This window comes from Pogona vitticeps, chromosome 1 (assembly GCF_051106095.1).
Source record: "Pogona vitticeps strain Pit_001003342236 chromosome 1, PviZW2.1, whole genome shotgun sequence".
NCBI classification, from domain to species: domain Eukaryota; kingdom Metazoa; phylum Chordata; class Lepidosauria; order Squamata; family Agamidae; genus Pogona; species Pogona vitticeps.
The window spans coordinates 206,575,970-206,600,403 of record NC_135783.1 but is presented as its reverse complement, the minus strand read 5'-3'; the positions used below and the strand labels follow the sequence as shown (position 1 = coordinate 206,600,403).

Genomic DNA, 24,434 nt, shown 5'->3' with positions numbered 1-24,434 from the left:
TAACCAGGAAGCAAGGCAGACAATGAAAGCATATTGTAAAAGCTGAATTGTCCAGCACTAATTGGTTCTTGCCACAGGCAGTGCTAATTTATACCTTTACCCTTGGCTTGACTTTTAGCCTTCTTTTGTCCTTCTTCCTTCCAGTATTCTCCCTTCTTTGGCCCCCTTCCTCATTCCCACCAATGTTCCTTCAACTCCCATTTCTTGGCTTTGAAGCAACAGATTGTGAACATTATTTATATCACGTTTGTAAAACCGTGCATTAGTCACTTTCCAGAATTTGAGCTTAGGTTGCTCCACCTTTACTTGGTCTCAACTAAATCTTTGATTTTAACTTTAGATTATGTTTGGGTTTGATCAGTAACAAAATACCAACCAAATTATTTCCACTTATAGCTTCAATTGGAATTTGACTGGTTGTGGTACATATAAAATACAATGGGCTCTGTGTCAGACAGTTATAAAATTGAGTTTATTGTTTTAGAATGTTTAATGTGTATCATCTAAATCTCTTTTTTCCATATATGTATATAAAATCTGCATTGTTCTTCTGGTTAAGGTCCGATTGAATGGCTGTGTTCAAGTTAATTGTTGCCCTGTGCTGGAGAAGAGAGCGCCATATAGTGCCCAACTGTTAACAGTACTATGCAGTACGTGGTACCCAGTATGGTGTGGTAGCAGATAGAATGTTGGTGTAGAACCAGGGTTTGAATGCTCCATCATGAAAACTCACCCATGGTGTTGTTGGTGGGGAGCTGGTAAAACCACTCCTTAAATACAGTGGTGCCTCGCTTAGCGATTGCCTCGTTTAACAATGTATTCGCTTAGCGATGAGGTTTTAGGAGTGATCTTGCGCTCCGTTTAGCGATGTTTTCAGTGGGGGAATTTCGCATAGCGATGTTCGGGACCTTGCTTTGCTTAGCGATGACAGTTTAGGTCCCCCTGTTTCGCTTAGCGATGTTTTGGACAGCTCCGTTTTTGCTATTTTTAAAGGGTGTTAAATTGTTTAAAAAGGGTTTAGAGTGCTTGAAATCATTAGTGCACTTAATAAACCCTTTGTTAACCAAATTTGGCTTCGTTCTGACTCTTTTTGAATTTTTGGTGATTTTTTTTCTCCCCTATTGAAATGCATTGAAAAGGTTTCAATGCATTCCAATGGGGGAACCGTGTTTCGCTTAGCGATGTTTCCTATGGCAATTTTCGCTTAAGGACGGCAATCCGTTCCCATTGGAACGGATTATCCGGTTTTCAATGCATCACTGTGGGAAAATGCGTTTTGCTTAGTGATGTTTTCCCATAGCGATGAATTTTTTGGAACCAATTAAAATCGTTAAGCGAGGCACCACTGTATCTCACTTACATTGAAAGCCCTATAGGATTGTTGTAATGCAGAAGCAACCTGGTGCCATATATCGCACATGTTGCTAGCCAACCAGATGTTACATCATGGTACATACATATCATGGCAAGAAATTCATTCTTTGACTCCTTTTCCCCTTCCATCAGATTGCAATTTCAGAAGCAAATCCTAGGTCTTACTCCAGAAGGATGGGCCAAACAATGTACCTTTCTGACTTTCTGTTACCCCAGGCTGTGTTAGAAAACTACTGTTTTAATTGGATCCAAAGATCAGAATCAGGCTGTCTAGTTCATGTATAAACTGTTGGCTGAAATCCAGTAGTAAGTTGCAGCTAGAGTAGGCGCATTCAGTCGGTGGAACTTTCATAAGTGTTAATTCACCAAATCTCCACTGATTCAGTGGGTCTACTCTAGTTGTGATTTTACTTACTGGATTTCAGCCAATCAATGTTACACTCACCTGTGTGCTATCACATTAAATGTTTTGTTTGTTTCAGAGGAGAGATTCATCACAGAATGTAATCTTAAGAAACATGCTTACAATGATGATATAAGGCTGCAACTATACTGGTTTAATTCACAGCCTGGTATTATGGCTGACCTTGCAGTCAGTAATCACAGATTGATTTAGGAGTTCTGTACTCACATTTGATATGATGCAATTTGCATTTTAGCCCACAGTCCCCTTTCTTTACTTTCTTTACTTGGTCAGACCTCTGCTGATCCTTTCATGCTTTGCTGTCAAATTTCTTGGTTTTGAAAGAGTTGCACAGTGTTCCAGAAAAGGTGTCAGCATTTCAAAGATGTTCTTAACGTGTACAAAAATACCACACATCACAGGAACATTTTTATATGCTCTGGGTTGTTTCTGTTTTGTCTACATTTTTTAAAAAATAAAATAAAAATTGGAGGACGAGTGGATGGGGGAGAGTGTAGGGTTGGACATTTTTATGTCCCTGAACATCACGCCCCAACTGTCTGTGTCACTGAAACACCACCCACAGACACACCTCCACATATTTACAGGAATGAATCAACTGATCACATGGGGAAAATTTGAAAAAGGAGAAGTTTCCAGTGGCAGAGAAAAAAAGCTGCATTGGGAGCCAAAAAGGCCAGGTCAATTTGAACTGACCTTTGCATCATGCGATAGGAAAAAAAAAAAACCCTTTCAATCAATGGATAATATAACTGCAGCAAATCCTGTGGTATTTTATCATGCGAGCCTACATTTGCTTGCATCTTAATGTATTATTTTATTTATTTATTTATTTTATTTTATTTTATTTTATTTTATTTTATTTCTATGCCGCCCAATCTACCCAGAGATCTCTGGGCGGCTCACAACAATTAAAGTTCAATACAATAAAAGATAAAATGATTAAAATAGAATTAAAATACAATTGAAATACAATTAGCACTGAAGGTACTGCTTTTGAGGCTACTAAAACAGATCCACTAAATTTGTTAGTTTACTTTTCCATTGATGTTCCTGACAATTATAGGGGCAAGTAGATGTTTGGAGCTGCTGTCTTTTAAAATGTGAAATAGATTGATAAAAAAAATTGATGCACATAATTGTTCTGTAAAATATTAAGAAAAAAGTTGCAATGTTGGCATTCCAGGTGCCTGTTACAGCAACCGTTAATGAACCAATTGCAGTAATAAGTTAAAGAAATTTAAGGTGGAGTTGGGAAATCTCAAATCTAAACATAAAATAGTCAATAATGCAGTCACCAAAGAGTCCCTTCCCCCATTTATAATATACTGTGTGGACTGATTCAGGAGGCCAAGTAGTCGATGCTTAGCTGGATGCTTAAAGGATTAGGTGTATTCCAATTTCATATTGAAATACATTATACAGACTGATTGTACTGAGCAGGAATTACTCCTCATGGTCAAAATGCATTTCATGGTATGTAGTTTAGCTTATTTATTGCATTAGGCCTATTTGCAAGGCAATCTTTTGTTATCAGAATACTGGCGTCTATAGTATTGTCATGGTAATTATAAAGGCAAATGATTGTGTCATTGCAAAACTTAAAGAAAACACTTGTCAAGTCAGGAAGCTTGACAGGAACGTAATAGTGTTTCTCAGACAAGCGCAGAATAGAAAAAAAACCTCTGAGTCTACCCACATATAGCTACATCTAGTACCACCTAATGATAAAACTGTATGATGGCACTATCCAGATAGATTGTACAATCACATCAATAGGCAAACCACCTGATTTACATATGCAGTATATCTTAGTGTTCCTCAGACACAATGTAATATGAACTAATGTTGCCTAATTTTGAATAGCTCCAGTTCTTAAATAAAAATAAAAACTAAAAACCCTCCATTTTATGAATGGGGGATATTGTGCTTCTGTACCCATGATTCAAAACACCAGGAAATGGCCCAATATTGCTGCAGAGTATCTTGCCTGCATTGCCAACAAGAAAAAGGATGCCAGGCTTTACATAGCAAAGAGCAAACTGAATGTTAACAACACCAGTGGCAGCAGTCAAGGTGGTCTACAAGACACCCTCTTGTGCTCACTACTGTTCATGTAGTGACACCAAGCAAGGGATAATCCCAGAAGCTGACTCCGTTTTTCACCCAGGGAACCACTTTTCACCCAAACACAAAGCAGCTGTCATGACTGATTTTCGACAAGTGTGAATGGTAGTTTCTACTTATGTGGGAGTGGAGTCAGATCATTGTCATGAGAAAAATAATAACATTATACAGTGGTGCCTCGCTTAACGAGCGCACCGCATAACGACGAAATCGCATAGCGATCCGTTTTTTCGGATCGCTAATGCAATCGCTTAACGTCTTTTGAATAGGGCTCAATTCGCTTTGCGAAGACCGGTAAGCGTTTCGCTTACCGATCTTCGCAAAACGAAGCCCGACAATCAGCTGTTCGGCGGCCAAAATGGCCGCCGGAAGCGCAGAAATGGCCGGAAATGGCCCAAAATGGCCGCCCGCAGCGTTTTCGCGCCCTCGTTAAGCGAGGCGAGGGCGCGAAAATGGCTGCCGGCCATTACGAAGCTTCGTTGAACGGTGAGTATTTGGCCCATTTGGAACGCATTAAACCATGTTTAATGCGTTCTAATGGGCTTTTCTGTACCGTTTAACGATGCTTCAGCATAGCGAAGGTTAATCCGGAACGGATTAACCTCGCTATGCGAGGCACCACTGTATTTACATCTATGTTTCTGCTTGTAACTCAGCTGTGTGCAAAGCTCTTTATGCTTTCCCATCCTGGCAAGACCTTGTTTTGCCAGGATGGGAAAAGGGAAAGAGTAGCCTGGGGGTGGGAAGGGCATGATGGACAGTGTGGTGTAATGGGTACAGCGTTGGACTGAGTTATCCAGGCTAGAGTACTTACTGAGCTGTGAAGTTCTCCGGGTGACCATGACCATTCCACTTTCTCTCAACCTGACTTACTTCACCTTAAGCACTGAGAATTAGGGAAGAAATCATGTCCATCTCCTCCCAATCTACAATTTAGTGGATTTGCTCACTATACAGTATCCAATTTCGAAACAACCCTTTTGCAGAACCTCTGCATTCAAACTGTGTCCTAAGCCACTGAAATGGGGTCCCTTTTCCCGATGTCTTTTTATTTGCCAGATCTTTGGCCCGCGTTGCTTTTTTAAAAAAGAAATATTGTTTTCCCAGCATAACAGCGGTCTGTCATGCCTTTTTGGTTTTTCAATTTTGTTTTACTATTGAAGTGTTTTATCATAATGGACAACTTGCACACACCATATTTTGGACTATGTGGGCAGGATAGAAATAACCTAATATTTTTTTTTTTTAAAGGTGACCATTTATGGAAGAGAGAGAGAGCCAAGTGGTTTGGGGCTGTTCTGTATGAGGAGGAACCTCTTCCCAACAGAAAAGTGGAGGGTGAGCCATCCCCTTTCAGAGCCCACAACAGAGGGATAGGAGACAGTGTATACGCTGAGACCAGCAGTGGCCCAACTGAGAGTAGAGGAGAAAAGGAGCAAGAGTAAGGGGAGGAGCCAATAGTCGAGGGATATCTGTTGATAGGGGCGGAGGAGAAGGAAGAAGGGAAAAGAGTGCTAGACTAGGAGACTGAGGTAGAAAAGGAGGAGGAGAAAAAGAAAGGAAAGAAGGTGACGGAAGAAGACATTTCTCTAGGATGGGGTTGGTTAGAAATGGAAGATCCCTAGACAGGAGAGCATGTTAAAATGAACTTTAAGGGAGACAGCAATATCACAACGTGAGACCTGAGAGGGGAGTAAGGTAGGAAAAGAGGGAGAAGAGCTGAAAAGGCAAAGAAAGGAAGGGCTGGCAGTGCAGCTGGGGGAAGCAGAACCAGTGGACGGGACAGTATATGTCTATCCCAAGAAGGAAGATCAGTGGAAGAAGGGGGGGGCAAACAGCTGGTGATGTCGCATCCAGAAACTCCCACAGAGGGAGATGGGGCTCAGCACCCCTGTTGCGGTACCATATGTCCCAGTTGGAGGAGGCCCATGAGAAAACACACAGATTGCAAATGGTTTGGAGTGAACCCCCGATGGTGAACTCTTTCGTGCTGCCTAAGTTAAAGGGTAGCTATGCTAAATGTAAAGAAAATGAGGGACTTGTTGGTCCAACTGAAGTTGTCGTTCATGGTTCTCACGTGTTTGAAGATAAAAGAAGTGTTTATGAAGAAGGTCTGTCACCACTTTTTGGGGAACAAAAAGGGGAATGGGGTTTTTCCAAAGTTGAACTCACTCACACTCTGAGAACTTTGTTTTCTGTATTTCTTCCACCCTTTCCTCCTGTAGTACAGGAAGAGGCCTTCAGTGGCTAAAGGCCAGTCAGTCCAAGCAGAATAGGGAAACAGTGAACAAAATATACTTTTTATGTGTCCCCTCTCTGCATATGTAAGACCCTCTCTGGTCAGTGTAATTCTGTCTTCAGAAAGCTGTTGGTGATTATTTAGGCGATGTACTGTGCACAGGTTCTCTCAGTAGCCAAAGTGTACATTGTGTATAGATGGTGATTAGAAACTTGTCGGTCAGTAGTCCTAAGATAGCGATGGCGAAGCTATGGCACACGTGCCACAGCTGGCACGCAGAGCCCTTTATGCAGGCATGTGAGCCAAAAGTCACCGGATAGCTCCCCCCCCCCCCCGTGCAGCCAAACCTGAGAAGGCGGCTGCAGCTGCGGTGCTGGCACTTCGACAGGCGAATCCAGAGCAGCTGGTGCTGGCGGCGGATCCGGAGTGGGGTCTCGAGGCACCTCCGTGCCCGGGATTCCCCCTTCCGCTGGCACTTCCAGTTCCACCACCACCATGTCTGGTTCCGCCACAACGGCACGCTGCCTGCTGGGTTTGTTTGTTTGTTTGTTTTCAGTTTGGGCACACAAACCCCAAAAGGTTCGCTACCACTGTCCTAAGACATGGATCAGGCAGCCCTTCATCATGCTTTTAAATGGAAGCTATATTTGCATTCCAAAGACCAATCACAAAGCAAAGCAAAGCAAATGAATTTGTAAACTGTAGGGGGTGTGAAAAGTTATTGTGACAACTAGGCTTTCTTAGCAGTTAAGGAATGCTTTCTTTTGATGTCTGGTTACCAGTAACTTAATAGTTCAGTATCACACACCATGTGCATCTGTTCCCTGTGTTCTGGGTTCTGAAGGTTAATCATCAGCAATTTCTGCACAGTACCGGGTAACTTCATGATCTTTAGTTTTCAGCACCTTCTAGTCTTTTGATCCTCTGCAGTGATTCTATGACATACAGAGTTGGACAAGATATGAGAATTGCTAGGTTCACTCTCAGCTGTTTGTATAAATAGGTCAAGAAAATACATTGATTTTTATTGGGTCAGTGTCATTTTCAAGCCACAGGATGTTGTTTCTTATCAGGTATATAGAGAATTTTAAAAAACAAAATTTATTAGATATGATAATTTATTCACATCTGGCAACTAATCATATATTTGTTCAAAGCTGAAACCAAAGCCAGACATTCTTAAACAGTGTCAAATTGCAGTTGAATTAGGTTTACCCAGCAAATAGACAATTGAGATGTACATTTGGAAGCAAGAGGATTCAAGGTTCCTGTTTTCAGAAAAGATTAGGGCTGTCTGGCTTTCCTGTTCCCAGAACCGTTTGGTTCCCAACTCTTGGCTGGGCAAGATATAGGGAACACATAACACAGCTTTTACAACACTCCACAATCCTTATTAACAGTGCAGTAGAAAATGGCTATTTAAGAGAGAGAGAAAAAGATTCCACTGGGGAATGAATTCTAGTCACTTGGTCATAATCTGAATTCACCATGCTGTGAGATCATAATGATGCTCAATGTGGGTGGGGCTCTCTTTTCACTCACAACTTCCTGTCATAGGTTGTGCTCATATGTTTTGCCAAGTAAGAGCACAAAACAGCATGGCAGGGCTACAAATGGATGAGTAAGGTAAAGGAAAAAAGCAATTCCAAGGCATTGTAGTCAACGTTCCCTCTAAATGTCATCCCTGCTGTGCAGGAGCCTTGTCCATCTGTGTGGGGCTGGGGTGAGGAACTCAGAAGTAAAGAGGCATCGACCCCGACTCCATTGCTGGTGCACACCTTAAATGGAACGTTGATTGTGGTGCATAGTATTGCCACTGCTTAAGTGAATGAATGATGATTTCATTTATGCAGTACTAACATCTAAAATAAGATAATATCAGGATCTTTTATTACTGCACAATGCACATCTTCTTGCGAAAGTTATCCATTTACTCCTAAGGATCTTTTCTTTTCTTTTCTTTTCTTTTCTTTTCTTTCCTTTTCTTTCCTTTCTTTCTTTCTTTCTTTCTTTCTTTCTTTCTTTCTTTCTTTCTTTCTTTCTTTCTTTCTTTCTTTCTTTCTTTCTCTGTCCTGTTAATGCAAGCACTTCTCTGGATGGTTTGGAGGTTAAAATTTAAAACCCTCAAAACCTCACATAACAAACATAGAGACAAAAGCAATACGGTGATACTCAAGAGTAATTACATCATAAATATAAATAACTTAGAGACATGGATTGAGAGGAGCTGGTGGAATGAATAGCTGATTTCTGGGAGAAACGCTCTGATGACAAGTATTGAGGCACAGTTAGTTTCCTTGCTGCAACACCCTTTGGAAATACATTCTCTATTAGATGCCCAGAACTAGTTGAAAAGTTTACAAGTCAAATCCAAATTTCTCATAAGAATGCGTTGAAAATTAATTAATGCATTCTTATGGGGAAAAAAGGTCAGAAACTTTTAAAAAATTAAAAGAAAGTCACTTACCAGGTACTATAGACTGAGCCCAGCTCTTCACAGTGCCTTGGTAGACCCCAGAAAAGTCAAAAAAGAGCCCCAAACAGCTAAAAGGCAGCCGGCAGCCATTTTGTGCTCTTCTCCGCTCTGCCCCCTCCCCTCTCCCTACCTAACAGCTGATCGGCGCTGGTCTGAAAGGCTTCCCAGACAAGCAGGTTTCAACTCAAAGGGAGCACCTTTTCACCCAAGCACGGTTTAACCCAAAAGAAGCAGTTTTTAAAGAAAAACAAGCAGATTTTTAAGGCAAGCATGAACGTTTCTACACAAGCAGGTTTCAACTCAAAGGGAGCACCTTTTCACCCAAGCACGTTGTACAGCTGAAACCTACAAGTTCTTAAAAGAACCTGCTTGCTTCTGGTCTTTCAGTGAAAGAGTAATTCAGTATTTATTTATTTTATTTATTTTATTTATTTCTATTATTTATATGCTGCCTTTCTCCCCATAGGGGATTCAGAGTGGCTCACAACAATTGAAATTATACAATGTATAGAGCAGCATTTCATAACCTGGGTCCCTGTGTAAGTTTTGGACTGAAGCTCCCATCAACCACAGCTGCCGTGGCCAATGGTGAGAAATAATGGGAAGTGTCATTCAAAATTGCTGTAGGGCACCAGATGGCCTTGGAGAAGTACCGTATTTTTCGCTCCATAAGACGCACCTTTCCATAAGACGCACCAATTTTTTAGGAGAAGAAAACAGGAAAATATAATCTGTTTTCTTCGCTCCATAAGACGCACAGACTTTCCACACCCCTGTTTTGTGGGAAAAAAGTGAGTCTTATGGTGCAAAAAATACAGTATTTGTTGTTTCCTGCGGCCTGATTGTGTGCTGTGGTACCCAGCTTGAAAAATGAGTAACCGCTACTGGATGTGCATTTTGCAGGGGACCAAGCATCCATGTGAGATGGTCCAGCTCCTCATATATCATGGTCCCATCCTTTACATACAGATACATAAAATCTCATACACCAGTGGTTCCCAGCTCTGGGTCCCCAGATGTTCTTGAACTAAAACTGCCAAAAAATCCTGGCCGGCACAGGTAGTGGGAACCATATAAAGGAAAAGTTTATTGTTTAATTCTGAAACTTCCCTTCAGTGTTCCTGAAATTATCAGTGACACCAGTGGTATCTTTTCTACTGTGGTTCCCTTGCTTCTTTGGTTTAATGTAACCTCTAGCATGAAGAAGGTTCCTACAAAGTTTGCTCAGAGTTTTGTAATATTTGGTTAATCAGAGCTAGTGTACTGTCTCAGCTTACTGTCTAAGCTGAATAAAGAGATTATCTGTTTTTTTTTGGGGGTGGGAGGAAATGAATGCTTTTGATGGCTGGTTTTTATTTCTTGCCACAAATGCCTATGGAGTATCTTTTAATATGCTAAATACAAATGGACTCACATACGTTGCTGAATTGGGTTCTTTTTAAGGAGAAAAGTGGGATAAAATAATTTAAATAAATAAACATTGTAGGGCTGTTCATTACAAGAACTAGCTTCACTGCCTTTGAGATCAGTGCCTCGCCGTGTTCATTATGGTGCTTGGTCCATTCTACTAACAGATTACCCTTGTCTGGGTACAAGGAACTTGGGGGCTGTAGTATTTGAGGAAGCTTGAACTACAAATCCTAGTTTAATTGCACCAGCACTTCATTTCTGTTCTGGAGAAGGGCCTGGGTCACCATCTTTCAGACTAGACTCTTAGAACTGCACAGCTGGAAGGGAGCCTGTGGATCCTTGAGTCCAGCCTCTGTCATGACGGGCACAATTGGGGAATTGAACTCTCAACCTCTGGCTCCACAGCCGGAGACCTTAAACACTGAGCTATCCAGCACTTCGCCATTTCCTTGTGAATCTCTCAAGCAGATCTAATAAAACTGAGAACTACCATGTTTCCCCAAACATAAAACAGGGTCTTTTTTTTTTTTTGCTCCAAAAATGCATTAGGGCTTATTTTCAGGGGATGTTTTATTTTTTTTTATGCACAACAATCTACATTTATTCAAACACAGTCATGTCATCTTCTCGTTGCTGCACAATAGTGGAGGGCAGGGTTTCACTTCACTGGGGCTTATTTTTGGGGTAGGGCTTATATTAGGAGCATCCTGAAAAATCCTACTAGGGCTTATTTTCAGGTTAGGTCTTATTTTCGGGGAAGCAGGGAAGGTAGAGATAGACAGGGAGACCAGAGTTTTCATAAATGACCTGACGCATCTTCTATAAGTCAGCCACGATTTTGTCCTTACAGTAATGGAGTGGGCTGAGTTTTCCTAGACATGTAGACCTTGAGAAAGTGTACCCCTCCCACTCACCCCTGTATTTGCAACCTCCCCCCACCCATTTCAAAACTCTTGATCATCCTGCCATATAAGTTTTATTGAAATCTATAAAGCAGTGAGGCAACAGGGGATGCAATATAACTCTCCCCACCATGTCTCATGGATCCATTTCTTTTGTGGCTGAATTTTAGGAGCATTCAACAACTGTGTTCATTTTGATGGTTTTATCATGTTTTTAAGGAGATCAGAAGATTTCTCATCCTTTTGCTAAAGTTATATCTTTTCCAGTTAATCCTTCAACATCTGGATTTTTCTTCAGATTCCTTAAGTTTTCTGAATAGCTGTGGGGGCCAAGAGGTATCCTGTAGGTGGTTCTTTGGAGCCAGATATTAAAGCTGCTTTTCTGTTTTTCTCTGGATGTTAATCTTGATAAACGGAGGCTTCTGTGGCATGAAAACTCAACCCAGAATGGCTCCTAAAGACCTTGGTTAAGACTGTCTGCAGACAAATGGTTCCGTGCTTCATTGCCCCTGTTTCTGTTGCAGGTACATGTGACAGCGCTGCAGCTATGAGTGGGATTTTAAAGAGGAAATTTGACGAAGTTGATGGCTCCTCGCCCTGCTCTTCTGTGCGGGAATCAGAGGACGAGGTCTCCAGCAGTGAAAGTGCTGACAGTGGTGATAGTGTCAATCCATCTACTTCAAATCATTTTACCCGTAAGTACGTTGGCCAAATAGCAGCCATGCTCTGTGCCAGTGTGTTTTGGCCCTTTCTTGGCTAAATTCACTGATAGCTGGTGTTTAAAATGCATTCTTATTTGTAAATAGAGTGGCTGGTCCCGAGGTAACATTTTTCCCCCGTGATGAATACCATGTCTTGCCTGAGAAGTCGGCCCGCGTGTAAACAACCTGATGTTGGTTTTGTGGTTTTGAAGGTGCAAAGCCTAGTTCTCCTTTCTGTCATACAAAGGACTTAGTGGTGGGACTAAATGTCAGAGGTAGCCCTAAATTGTTTTTAATTTTTAGACCAGTGCATTTTCCAGGATTGGGGTATTTTAAGAACTGCCTCTGTTGTTTTTGCACCTGCCAGATCATTAAGAACAGGAATGGAGAGAACTCTGTTCTATGCCAGTGGTTCTTAACCTTTGTTACTCAAATGCTTTTGAACTGCAACTCCCAGAAACCCCAGTCAGCACAGCTTGTGGTGAAGGCTTCTGGGAGTTGCAGTCCAAAACTCCTGAGTAACCCAAGGTTAAGAACCAGTGTTCTGTGCCACATAACTGTGAAATATAGGGCAAATAGATATCAGGGAAAGGTTTCTTGTGTAGTTGTATGATTTAGTGTATGGAATGCCTTCACAGGAGAAATTGGCCTGCCTTTGATGTTGCTTGTCTTTTGCAGGGCACTTGACTTTTTTGCTTTGGTGTGCCTCTAGAACAGGTAATCATGTTAGTCTGTGCTAACATATACAGTAAGGCCAAAACAAAAGAAAAATAAAAAATTAAGAAGACAAAAATGTTGTGGCACCTTAAATACTAATTGCTATATTTTGATGTAGCAGTGCCACAATGGTTTTTTAATCTTTAGTCTGTCTGTCTGTCTGTCTGTCTGTCTGTCTGTCTATATCTATCTATCTATCTATCTATCTATCTATCTATCTATCTATCTATCTATCTATCTATCTATCTATCTATCTATCTATCTATCTATCTATCTATCTATCTATCTATCTATCTATCTATCTATCTATCTATCTATCTATCTATCTATCTATCTATCTATCTATCTATCTATCTATCTTTTGTTTTTAACTGATATGTGTGCTCTGGCTGTTGATGGATTGCTCTGTAGAAAATACGCTTTTCTCCCCAAATGCATTTTAAAATGCTTTAATCTAATGGTTTTTTAAAAAAATAGTTTTGTTATGTTTTGAATTATATTGTTAAATTTGTAGATTGCTTTCAGCATGCTGTACAGAAAAGCAGGTAAAAAATTAATGATGTAGAAATCATAAAATAAGTAGAAAATGTATACAACAGTATGACAAAAGATGAACAGGTCACATAAGGTGACCGTTGTGTTGTTTTTCAGATAATAGATAGTGTATAGTAGCATTATTGATTTCCATATTTTGTATTGCCTTGAAATAACCTCCTTGATTAAAAAATAATTGCATTGCTGCATATCCCCAAAGTTGTTTCTGCCAACATAGCCTTAATAATAACATGATGTATCAGATCCATAGGGGATGGGACAAATATGTCATATACCATGCATTGAATTTGGATTGCATACAGCTTGGGTTATCACAAACAAAGTTGATTTCTCTTTCATCCTCACAGTAGACCTTCAACCCCCTGAAAATGCTACATAGAGAGATTTGGGGTCCTGGTGAATGGGGTTACTTAAGGTGTGTGAAAAAGAGGGAAACTTTGCCGGCCTACAGAATAGAGTAGAGGCATTTCCTATGAGCATAACTCCTCTATTAATGGAAAGCAGACCCTGGCTATAACCCAGTAGTTTACAGTGGTGCCTCGCTAGACGATGATAATCTGTTCCACTAAAATAGCTGTTTAGCGAAATCATTGTCTAGCGAAAAGCATTTCCCATTGGAATGCATTGAAACCTGTTTAATGCGTTCCAGTGGGGAAGAATCGTCTGCTTTGCGAACCGCCGATCAGCTGTCTAAATTGCTGTTTTTGCAAAGCTTAGGTCCTGAAAACACCCGTTTTGCGAGCGCGGAGGGAGCTGTCAAAATCGTTATCTAGTGAAAATCGGTTTGCGAAGCAGGGACCAAACATTGTCCAGCAAAATTCCCCCATAGGAATCACTGTCTTGCGAATCGCTATAGTGATCACAAAAAGTCAATGTCTAGCAAAAAAACTGTCATCCGGGGTGTCTAGCGAGGCACCACTGTATAATGTTTATAGTTTATAATGACTTGTTGTCACGTCATTATAAGCTATAGACATTGGCTATTAACCAGCAAGTTTGAGTTCATGCATTTGGCTCTGAAAAATCCTATGATGCTAACATAGGCCAGTCATTCCTAGTCTTCACTGCTATGTCTGAAATCTGAGATTGCTTCTTTCTACTTATTAGGACAATTGAAGAGTAGGAATTTATTGACAGACGCAGAAGCAGTTTTAGAAGAGGTAACCGTGTTAATCCATGCTAGTATATCAGGCCAAAAAAAAAAAAAAAAAAAAAAGATGACAAACAAGTTGTGGAACTTAAAGACTTACTGTTGCATTTCAGTGTGAACTTTCATGGACTTCATAAAGGAAGTGGACTTCTCCATGAAAGCTCACATTAAAATATAGCAATTAGTCTTTAAGGTGCCACAACATTCTTGTTTTTTTGGTTTGTTTTGTTTTTGCCTGATATATGGACAGATATATTTCAGTATGATGCTATGAAAGATCCAGTATTGATTGTGGTGTTTCTCTAATTAGCATTAGAAGAATGGAAAGAAATGTGTCTGTGTGATAGCATGGATGGGAAAGGGGGGCAACCATAAACCAATGGCAGAGCATATACTTGGTATGAGAAGATCCAAATTTCAGTTCTGGGCATCTCCAGGCAGAGCTGGGAAAGATCCTACTTTGAAACCCTGGAGAGACACTGCCAATCAAATGTAGACCACAGGTAGGCAAAGTATTACCTCCCAGATGTTGTTCCACCCATCTTGTCACTATAGAATTGCTTGATAAAAATACTGTAATTTTTAAAAACTTCCAAAGATGTTATGTGCCATCAAGTCACTTCTGATATATGTTGACTATAGGAGTTAATGGCCTCCCAAATGTCCTGTTGTTAACAGCTCTGCTCAGGTCTTGCAAATCAACAGCATTTCATGATAGGTTGTTCTCTCTTCCTACTGCCCCCGCTTCTTAGCAATATTGTGTTTCCCAGTAAATTCCACTCAGATCTGGAAAACCAACAGCTGTGGATTCCTTTGTTTTTAATTCCTCCCTGGCCAAAGAGGAATCAATCCATCTCGTGGTAGGTCTTTCCAGCAATATTGACTTTCCTGGTCAATTCTATATTCTCATTTTATGCGCAAAGTAGGATAACCTCTATTTTTGCTCTGGTGGGAGTTCAGACTTGATTTGACTGAGCTCCCATTTATTTGCCTTTTTAGCTGCTTTTTTAGCTACCTCCAACACAACATTTCAAATAAGTTGACCCCCCCCCTTCTTTTTTTCATTGTCTGTCTTTTACATAGTATGGATGATTTTTGACCCTGCTAACTCAGCCCTCGCGTTTTTGTGTGTGTTTCAAATGATGAGGGAGTGTCTTTTGGAAAACATGCAAGCAAGATGTTTGTAGAGCAAGGGTTCAGAAACTGGAAGATAGTTTTCTAGTCTTCATTCTGTGGAGTGGGCATGGCAACTTTAATTCACCTGAGAGGTTAAAGGTATATTTCTCTGATGAATGTGTTGCACTCACTCACACTTTTGCTTCACAGCTTCATTAAGTCCAAAACAGTCATTCAAAATATTTTGGCACAGGGGAAGTGCAGCAACATCCCAGGTGTTCTTAGTTCTGCCCTTTTCCAGCAACTATTATTATAGATCATGTGCCCATCTGCTGGGATCCTCTAGCACTGGGCAAGTCTACATAAGGGAAGTTGCTGTTGGAATTTGTGTGTAGTGTCTCTATACTTATACATCTGTTTTAAAAGGCTAGGAAATTCAGTTCTTGATAAAGCCTCCAGTTTATGAATGTGGGATATTATGCTTCTGCATCCATGAATAAAAATGCCAGGAAATGGCCCAATATTGCTGTTTGATATCAAGCTTGCATTGCCAGCAGGACAAAGGATGCCAAACTTTACCTAGCAAAGGGCAGCCTGAATATTGACACCAATGGCAGGAGTCAAGATGGTCTGCAGGATACCCTCTTGTGCTCACTGCCATTCACAAAGAGACACCAAGCAAGGGAAAATCCCAGAAGCTGACTCCTTGTTTCATCAGTTAACCACTTCTCACTCAACTGTCATGCCAATTTAGCAACAACCTACATCTTGATCCTGTTTAACTTCATTGTTCTCCCACCCCTGTGGAAGGAGGACAAACTGCTAATCAAGTTGAGGAGTAGTGGTAGGGAGGAAAAAAAGAGGACACAAATAAACAAAGGGCAGGCAAATACCTGATAATACATTTAAGATCATTAATAATCAGTCATGTCCATTTTCCTGGTGCAAGGAAAGAGATCCACTATTCCGGGGGACAGGCATTCAGGAGAGGGCAGGAGGTCCAGCTGCAAAAGGAAGTAGAAATGAATAGAAAAGAGATAAAGGAAGAATGAGAAAGGAGGATAGGCTTGCAATGGAAGGAGATGCCCAGTGCAGTTCACATTACACCCATCACTGAAAATTTGCATTGAGGGCAGGACATCCAAAGGGTGGAACTGTGATTGGGATATGGTTGCTGCTTTCATATGGGCAAGGCTTGGAAAATTTTAGACTTTCTCACCAGTCAGTCAGAAATTTCACCAGTCAGCATGACCGGGCTATAACCTTGCAATTTATGTTAATAAATTTAAACTAGGCACTTGTTCACTTTTATTTCTAAGTAACAATGCGTACAAACCCAAAATAAATTGTATTACGTACATAGTACTCGCCTGTGTCTTCTTAGGAGAAAATGCACTGCTGTCAGAGGTGTTGCACTTGCGTCCTTGAACATGGCTGGTAGTTTTAGCACTGAAGTACCATTTATTTATCAATGGCTTTAGTAGGGTTAAACTATGGTAGTGGAGGTCCATTTAGATTCACCATCATAAGGTCATCTAAGCTTTCAATCCCTAAACACGACCTGAATTTATTTTTGATCAGATTCATCTGGCCAAAACCCCTTTCATAGCTAACTGTAGAAAATGGTAGAACAAGGCAATTTTAAGGAGCTTCAGAAGAACAGGAAACCTACTCCCATGGTGGTTCATTGCCTTTCCCAGTAAATCCACTGATGACATACCGTTTGCATATATTTTGAATTCATACCATCCATCTAGGGCTTTCTGAGTTATGTCTTCTTTGTCCTTGTGTTGCAACAGGTCTTTGTAATGAGATACAAGTACGGTTACTTCCTTTTTACCAAAACTTTCCAAGGACATTTATGGCCATGTGAAAGTATCAAATATTGACACAGATGTTAATATGCCATCTGTAGTAGTTGCTTTACTACCTGTGTGCCTCTGGGGTCATGAAGCATATATTTTGAATGCCTTTCTTTTGAATGTCTCCAGCAAAAACAAAACTGAAAGCAAGAGCTCCCGGCCTCTGAAGGAGCCACGGTTCCCTCAGGATGTGTCCTCGTTAGATTGAAATTGGGAGCAGGGAATCTTCATATTCTCCAACATGGGACTACTCTACATTCTCCTGCAGAGCTTATATCTCTATGTGCTGCTTGAACTCTCTTCTTGCAAGAAGAGGGCAGTTTTCCTTTTGCAATGGGAGGGGGGATGGAAGGACTGCAGGATTAGAGAGAAAGAGAGAGAGGTGGAGGGAAGGGAGGCAGGCAGGCAGGGAGCTGTGACTTGTCTAGCAGCATTTTTCACTCGCCACAGACGAGTGGACAAGTCCATTTTTCAAGCCCTGCTTATGGGAGGGAAACCTACTACTAATTCTCAGATTGTTCCATGGAGTATAAAGATGTGTATTTTTTAGATTGTCCATTCCCCAGCAGTATTTCCTGTTTCCAAACAAATATCCCTAAGTGTGATACAGCCCCTGCCTGGATTCATCCAGTGATCAAGTTTACTAGATTCTGGGTTTTTATTTTGAGATTTTTCTGGTAGTTTATGTATCTTATATTGCACTTCATTATAAACACTAGACATAAATTGCTAAATGAAGTGAATAAATTCTGTACTGCCAAGTGTATTATGCACAGGGTGATTATTCATGGCTGTATGTATAGCAGTACATGGCTTTATGATGTATTAGTTTGGCATATTTGGACACCTGGAGATTCATATACTGTTATAAATAATCATCACTGTTTACTTGTGCAGTGGCAGGTAGGCTGAAGTTTAAAGATTATTAGATAGTTTCTGACATTACAGTACATGGTAGGAAGATTCAGCACAATACTCATACTGTGGAAGTGTTGTTTGTATGTTAAAAGCATTGCATTGCATACCAACTGTGTTTTCAGTTTATATCATGAAAAAATGTTATATTGTCCTTTTTTTAAAAAAAAATGCATCAGCTGTGTAGAATTGTTTACATGTTCCTTCTAAAGGAAAACCGTAATTTTTAGAAATGGTTTTGTTCATGGTGCTCTTAACATAACAGCTGATGGATGCAGAAATTGCTCTCAAACTTGTTTGTTCCAGAGAAGAATTTGCATATCACAGTGTGGCTATTTTGTAGAGATGAAGGTTTGCTTGAGAGTGGCAGAAATGTACCATTTTGAATTGGTTAAACTGGCCGAAATAATAATATTTGTGGTTTATATGTAAAGAGAGGGAGGGAGACCATGCTTCTGTGCACAATCAATAACAGATTCATTTTAATGCCCAAGCTTAAATTCACCTCATTTGCAAATGTTTTTAAGCAGAATGTTTTTATTGTTCATTGACTATTCATTTTCACACTTCCCCCCACCATACAAATACAACCGTGTTCTCCGTCTACCTGTCTCTGTGTCTCCAGTATGCAACTGCACACTGTACAGCGCTGTTTCCTATCTTTGTAAGAAACAATGTGTGGCTGCAAGCTTATTTCTAAGTTTGATCAAATTCTGGTGCTAATTTAACTGGGGGGGGAGGGAACCCAAATAGTATCCTAGTACAACCAGAAGCACAGAGCAACAAGAATTTGCATCATTTGCAGAAAGAAGCTAGTCTAGTTCCCTGCCACTCCGCCCCGTTTGAGATACTATGTCATATACTACAACATATAAGAAAACAGACATTTGAAATGAAGAATGTATGTGCAGTACATCCTATGGATAGTCATTCCAGAAATTAAGTCTCTTAGAAGTGAAGAAATGAGGTCCAATATGCAAATGTCCAACCTCGCTAAAATTTATACAGTACTACAAGAGCATCTATCAACACTGGCAAAAATATTTAAAAAAAAGGGAAGTCAAAAATATAACAACACAGTGAGTTTCTGTAACCTTAGAACCCTTGTGCATGCGCTGTGCAAGAGGCAACATATCCCGGGTTTCAAATCGACTGCACAGGAGATAAATAAATAATCTGTCTTTATATCCTCCTACTCTGGCTGTTAGGAAATAACCTTGGTGAGGAGGTTGGAGGGGAAGGAGTTGGCGCTGAGCCAGGAGCCTGCCTAGTACAAAAGCAAAGCTGTTACAGCTTCAGAAAAGGCCTTGAATGGGAGCCTCATCTGGTTATTAAACCAGACAGTGGAGAGATATTTTCCCTCCTGGGAAGTAGCTACAAACCTGAGGCACTCAAGCGACATGAACCCATGTGGTGAATGCATTTCAAAGCAGGCTGTGTCTCAGACTCGGAATGTGAAATGCAGCCTGCATAAAGCACACACTGGAGCGCTTCGTTCTCCCTGACCTGGTCCCTTCCATTTCACTAGACTCTCAGACAGCGCCAGAACTCTTAAGTGTTTTGTGGAGGCTTTAGAGTCCTCATACTAAAGAAGAGTTCTCTGATAAAACAAAATAAAAGTAATATTAGATACTTTTGAAATAAGTCCTGCTGAAATATATTTTTTGACCTGTGATCCCATCCATGCACCTAATAGTGCTGAATAAAGTATTTCTCATTTAGAAGAAGTGAAAACAACCCAGTCACTCTTCATCCTGCCAGTTCACTAATTAATGAGAGGTGAATCCAATTGGTGGTTCCAACTGTAAGTATCTTCACTGAATGCATGGGGTTTATATATGTGTTGACTCAACAATTGATTCAATGAGTCTGCTCTACCATTGATTTTATCCAGATTTTTGGGATTTATTGCTGTTTTCTAAAATATATTTTGCAGTCACTGTGCAAAACGAATGAAAACACAATAATGATAATTAGATTCAGCATGAAAATCTTCAGTGCAAAGAGAGAAGGACAGCCAGCGCAGACAGCAATAACTCCTCCACAAGTTCCATTGATTCAGTTGTGACATGAGGCAGGATTGCAACCTTCATATTACTGTTTTGAATAATGAAGGCAAACATTGTCACTTTTGAATATTTTAACCATAACAAGTAATAGGGCAAAAAAAATGCTCTGAAAATGAAAGCATGTTTAAAAGTAGAGTTTGGAAATAGTTTACATTGGTTGTTTCAAAACAATCAGACCACTGAAATGATATTACTTTGAAGAATTTCATTCACACCTGCCGGTTTTGCATGGAAGTAAACTAAGGATTGAATTGAAAATATTTTGTAATGAATATCATTGTTTATGTTGCAACATCAAAATATAAAAATGGTGTTTGTAGATCTTATAGTACACCCTAATGGTGATCATAATAGTCTAATCTTGAAGTGGTCTAGTGCCCTAGACCCTGGATGTCATAAGGTCTTGTTGAGTTAGGTGCTTATAGTTATAGACGACTAGAGCTCCAGATCCCACAAAAATTGATAGTCAAAACAGTGACAAAAAACATAATAGCCAAATATGGAATTCCAAATCTCTAGAACTGCAGGATCTGCAGGAACAATAGAATTTCCTATTGAAAGAATGTGTTCAACTTAGAACTTGCAGATCCTGGATGAGAGAATATTAACAGGCAGGGGGAAGTGAAACCAACTTAAAAAGAGCTATAAATATTGGGAGATAGATCACAAGCACAAAAGATATTCAAATCCTCATAACAGCGACACAATGTAGATAAATAAAGCTTGCATCAACAAGCTGATGTTTCCTGGAATTATTGCAACACCGAAAAGATTTATACTGTATTACTCTGATGAAATTTTGATATAATGATTGTTTGGTTTTATTCTGGAATTAACTCTTTATTGGGATAATGACAGCAGTGATGAACACAGGCATCTGATTTTTCCCAGAGCATAAAGTTATGTAGGACTCCTAGGAAGCGTTAAGCTTTAGTTTATTTAACCTGGCACAACACATATAGTCTCAAGGAGGAGGAAAGCAGACAAGAAGAGATACAAGAGGGGGTTAAAATAAGAAAATAATGAGAAAAATAAAAGGGTGCAGTTGAAAGATTGCTCCAAAGGACTGATACTGATGGGGGAAGGACTGTGTGACCAGATATTATTGCTTCTTTCCAGAGCATCTTATTAGAAAGTACCAAGACAAAACAGAAATCCTTATTAAAAATAGAGGATTTGAAGCCAGTAGGCCATAACTACTGTATATTTAGATAGCCCACTTACTGTCACTTTTAATGCCGTCCGAGTATAGCCTGAAGCATCTGGATTTTTTTTATTTAGTAGCAGTAACAATACAGTGGCACCTCGACTTGAGAACATCCCTACATAAGAACGATTCGAGTTAAGAATGGCTCCGTTCGCAAAAAGGTGCTTCAACTTGAGAACGGAGCCTTGACCTAAGAACCAAAAAAAGAAAAAGAAAAAACCTTAGCCTACAGTAAATTACTTGTAAGGTGGTTCGCAACCTTTTGTTTTATTTTGAAGGAATATAGATTAGCATTTCTTTATTTTCTTTGATCATTATAAGTTTATTTTCTATTAAAACTTATTAATCAGGCCTACAGACTAGTTTTACACAATCAGATCTCATCTTAATGTTATGTGGGCAGAATAGAAAGAGAAAGAGCAGTTCATTTCTGTAAATTCTGCCCACATAGGTTTATGGCTACATCCAGCATTGACCGCAGATGCAAACTGACTTTTCCCATGAGTCACTGATGTAAGTCAGGAGTGTAGGTTTCAAATTCCACTCCGGTGGTTTCAGTGTAAGGCACTGCAGTGCAGGAGGGAGCAAATGCTGAATACCTGGTGAGTTGAGGGAGACAATCCAGTCCATGGCCATTGGGGCTGGAACTGAAACCTGCCCTTCTGACTAGCATTTGCAGCCTGCATTTTGAAGCTCACTTTTAAGAAAGAGACCTGACATGAATATCAGCTGAGATTTTTTTCAACTTTTTTTCCCTTTTCCTTTTCGCTAGACCACATTGACAAGGGCCTGTACAGGTCAAAAGCTAGCATGTGTACTGTATGTGATTTTAGTGGTCTTCTAAAGGTATCACGTACCTTTGACTTTAAAATATGTGTTATGTGGTTGGCGCTCCGGCAGCCATATTCTAAACTGGGTGAAGTTTCTGAGCCATCTTCAGTGACAACGGCCTATTACAGTATTCTAGTCTGCATTTTACATGTATAAATGAGCATTGAGAGGAGTTTTCCTTGCCTTGGAAGATGTGTAACTGGTTCATGGCCTAAACTGATCTGCAGGGGCTATAGCCCCATGCTCCCACGTCAAGCAGAGAGGCCCAGGTTTGACCTAGCTTTTCCAGATAGTGCTGACCAAGCTTTCTGGTGCAGTCCCTGCAAGGCCACTGACCAATTGTTGTCGACGATCGACCGATGGCCTGATTCATAGTAATGCAACTTCCTGTGTTCCTTAGATTAAAACCACTAGACTATGCAAAATAAGGACTGGGGGTAACGGCATATGCAGGCTATGCAGTTGTTCCTTAAAGAACGAATTCAGTCCTGTATGGAAACACTGAAACCTCCCAAATCACTGACTCAACACCATTGTTTTATATGAATGACATTTCCAGTCATAAGCCTTTTCTACCTGGGTTATTATTGATTGCAGACGCTCATTCAGCTCCTGCACTTGCACAGTTTATTCTAATGCAAAGCAGAAAAAGGGCTAGGCTTGCTGGAGTGACTGCATTCAAGATACAGTAGTTGAATGTCACCCAGAATTCCTGTAAAGACTGACTAGCGTAGTGGCAAGCTCTTTGCAGATGAAATATTCACTGTAGGATTAAAAATAAGCAATATAACAAGAGGTGGCATGGCTCCTAGTCTGAGGAGGGGTCCTGCCTCATTGCTAAATTTTAGGGTGAGTCACCCCCACCCCTCAGACTACATGTTGCATTGTGACTGCAGCCTATTTGATTTTTGGAATTAGTTTGCAATCCTGTGCACACACGTTTGAGACAGTCCCACCGAACTCAGTCAGATTCTATCCTGAGTAAATATATACAAGATTGGGCAGCATTAGAAAGTACAGTAATATGAATGAGTGGTTTTGATTTTGTACATTGGGCAGGAGATGACTAATGCCCTTGATAGCGTAGTGAATGTGAAACAGCTAGAATCAATAGAGGCCCCCAATATACCTATTTACTATATAGTGGAATCCTTCTCTTTATTTTGTTCTTCCATATTCCTCATAGCCCATTTGCAAATCCCTGTTCTCTCATTCATAAATGTCCTGCTCTGTGTGCCAGCCTTCCCGTACGGTTGACTACAGTGGTACATTTCCTCTGCCTCTGGGTATCAGCTTTCGATTGTGATGGCTGTGTCAATAAATTACAATCAAAAGTTTGGTGCTTTTAGGTAAGGATGGGCACTTATTGCAGTTTGGTGGGCTTCAATGGATTTGGCCTGCAGGTGTTACACAGGTGATCTGGATTCTGCACCATGCCTCCCCCTGCAGATACCCACTCAAAGGAGGATGTGGGGCAGGGAAGCTCATGGTGCTGCTTCTGATGGGGCACCCACGGGAGAAGGTGGGGCGTGGAATCCGGATCACTCGCACAACACCTGCGGGGGCGATTTGCCAAACCGCATTGAATTGCAGTAAGTGCCCATCTCTACCCTTATAACATAGGTCTAGGAACACCTCCTCTTGCAACAGCTTCTGTAATTTAGGATGTGTATTTGTACCTGGCTGGATAGCTCAATGAGTTAGGTATCTGGCTGTGGAGCCAGATGTTGGGAGTTCAATTCCCCACTGTGCCTTCTATGAGTAGAGCCAGCCTTTGTGGCCTCGAATGAGCTGCACAGTCCCAGGGTAGCTCCAGAAAGAAGGAATGGTCAATCACCTCTGAGCATTCTCTACTTAGAAAACCATGGAAAGAAAGGGTCACTGTAAGAACCGGCTTGATGGCATGCAGATATTGTTATTATGTCAGTATAGGGTCTGCCCAAATGTGATTCGGTAAGGTTTCAAATAAAAGGTTTATTGTCCTCAAGCTATATATACCTCAGTGTATACTCTTGACGATAGAAAATCCAGTGCAGTCCTTTGCATTTTTGAGTCAGTCAGTATTTTTCAGAAGTGTTTGCCTGAGATCATAAGTAGATTGACCAGGGGCTAGAGGGACCCTTAGTGTGAAGCAGATTTCCTTACCCTGGTGCCACTAAAGTATATGAAGGGTGCAAGGATGGACATTCATGTCTAAGGCATCCATTTACCAGTACAGTATGCAAGGAAGAAAAATGAAGAACAGACACCCCCTTTAACATTTGTGTTGTTGCTTAGAATTTATTTTTAATTAGTATATGATGTGTGTCTCAGAATGCACTCAGATGGATATACTGTACAGCTTGTATTTTGGACCACT

The 24,434-nt window shown here is 40.5% G+C and overlaps 1 protein-coding gene across 3 annotated transcripts in view; it reads left to right on the top strand.

The window, feature by feature from the left end:
* The window catches only part of CSRNP3 (cysteine and serine rich nuclear protein 3), an 87,217-nt gene that overhangs the window by 39,829 nt on the left and 22,954 nt on the right, over positions 1-24,434 (top strand). For all 3 annotated transcript variants that reach the window (XM_078394627.1, XM_020789426.3, XM_020789427.3), the window contains exon 2: positions 11,477-11,647. In XM_078394627.1, the coding sequence (XP_078250753.1) occupies positions 11,477-11,647 (171 nt within the window). The remainder of the gene's footprint in view (positions 1-11,476; positions 11,648-24,434) is intronic.